This window comes from Labrus mixtus, chromosome 1 (genome assembly GCF_963584025.1).
Source record: "Labrus mixtus chromosome 1, fLabMix1.1, whole genome shotgun sequence".
NCBI lineage: Eukaryota > Metazoa > Chordata > Actinopteri > Labriformes > Labridae > Labrus > Labrus mixtus.
The window spans coordinates 314359-316112 of record NC_083612.1 but is presented as its reverse complement, the minus strand read 5'-3'; the positions used below and the strand labels follow the sequence as shown (position 1 = coordinate 316112).

The 1754-nt window shown below is 47.5% G+C and overlaps 1 protein-coding gene across 2 annotated transcripts in view; it reads left to right on the top strand.

Moving 5' to 3' along the window:
• mctp2b (multiple C2 domains, transmembrane 2b) overlaps nt 1–1083 on the top strand; it is a 47016-nt gene extending 45933 nt beyond the window's left edge. For both annotated transcript variants that reach the window (XM_061035561.1, XM_061034860.1), the window contains 2 exons: nt 163–260; nt 473–1083. In XM_061035561.1, coding sequence (XP_060891544.1) covers nt 163–260; nt 473–520 — 146 coding nt within the window. In that variant the 3' untranslated portion in view covers nt 521–1083. The remainder of the gene's footprint in view (nt 1–162; nt 261–472) is intronic.
• The last annotated feature ends 671 nt before the right edge of the window (nt 1084–1754 follow it).

Sequence of the window (1754 nt, the reverse complement as noted above, 5' to 3'; positions counted from 1 at the left end):
CAGTATCACAGGACTCGTCTCCATGACGACAGTCCAATGTTTACTCCGTGCTGTAAAGTGAAAGTAAAGAGGCCTCACAGGCGGCGTCCTGTTTGTGTGGAAACAAGGAGCAGCCACAGGAGACTAGAGCTAATCATATGTTGGTGTCCGCGTCTGTTTTAGGTATCAATAAATTCACCAAGAGACTACGGAACCCGTACAGCATCGACAACAATGAAGTACTGGATTTCCTGTCCAGGGTGCCGTCAGACGTGCAGAAGGTAAGCCGGCCAGGAAGCCCCAAATCCCCAAGCCCTGCAGAGTCTCTGTAATTAGCTCGTCCTCTATCATTATGGAGTCCTGTTTAATTCCTGCTGTGTTTTGGTCATGATGCCTCCCTGATGGAGGTCTGCTGTTCCCATGAACTCACAAACACCTCCATCTTTAATGTAGGAGCCATCCCGCCATCCTCACGTCTTCTTGTTTCTTTCAGGTTCAGTTCAGTGAGACCCGAGGCAGCAGGAAGAAGAAGATCTTATAGGAGGAGGAGGACATGATGCTGCTTCCACCTGAAAACACAACACCGTGCAGAACGCCGTCTTGCAGAGCGGCGTCTTGCAGAACGCCGTGCAGAGTGGCATTGTGCAGAGTGGCATTGTGCAGAGTGGCGTTGTGCAGAGTGGCGTTGTGCAGAGCGGCGTTCTTCAGAGCGTTGGGGGGATGTGGAGCAGCTGGTAAAGACTCTCTGCACGCTGTCACAGACTCGTCTGATTGTTTGAATAGTTTCTTCGATCAGCTGATCTTCTCTCCCTGAAGCGTTCATATATTCTATAAACTTTATTACACAGTTCAGATGTTTTATTTTACAGATGATTTATAATGTTTTATGTCTGAGAGCTTTAAGTGCCTCCCTGAGCTCGTCTCGGGCTGCAGATGTTTTATTTTACAGATTTGAATGATGGTTTATAATGTTTTATACTCTCTGAGAGCTTCCCTCCCTGAGCTCGTCTCGGGCTGCAGATGTTTGCACACATCACTTTATTTATTAACGGCCGTCATGATGATGTCTTTGTTTTCCTGCAGTAATAAAAGCTTTCGACCTCACGCTGAGTCTGTTCCTTCTCTGCACACTCCCTCGTCTCTGTGCCGCAGGATAGTGGGCGTCTAACAGCACCCCCCCCCCCCCCCCCCCTCATTAGGCTTTCATGAAGCGAGGCTCCCTGCTGTGCTGATGGCCCCCGGGTGTCGCTGCGAGTGCGAGGACCTGGACGACCTCCTCTCAGCTGCTGATGAGGAGCATGAAGTCTCCACAAACAGACACAAGCAGCTCCAATTTAGGGATTGGAGAAGGCAAGTAGTTAAGATGTTGGCGTTGTCAGTAAGCGAGGGATTTCTGCCTTTTAAGTCAGAGCGCGTGGGCGCACATTGTGCAGCCTCTGACACGAGGAACGAGGAAGAACCAATCATATTCAAGCAGAAGTTAAAGAAGTGATGTGATTATAGAAATCATTGAATCACTCCTTAAAGACATCGTGTAGATGTATGTCTCTAATGGTAACTTAGGAGCTGCTGTGAAGGTCACTTGAAGGTCATCTCAATGTGACACTTCTCGCTTAAGCATCAATATGTAGAGGCGGCGTTACACGTCACATCAACACTCACACGGGAGACACAAATACAACATCTGGTTGGTGAAACTCACATTAATTGTCTGCTGCAGGTTTTCAATCAGAAATATCAAACATGTTTAATATTTATGTTTTATATATAAAAGA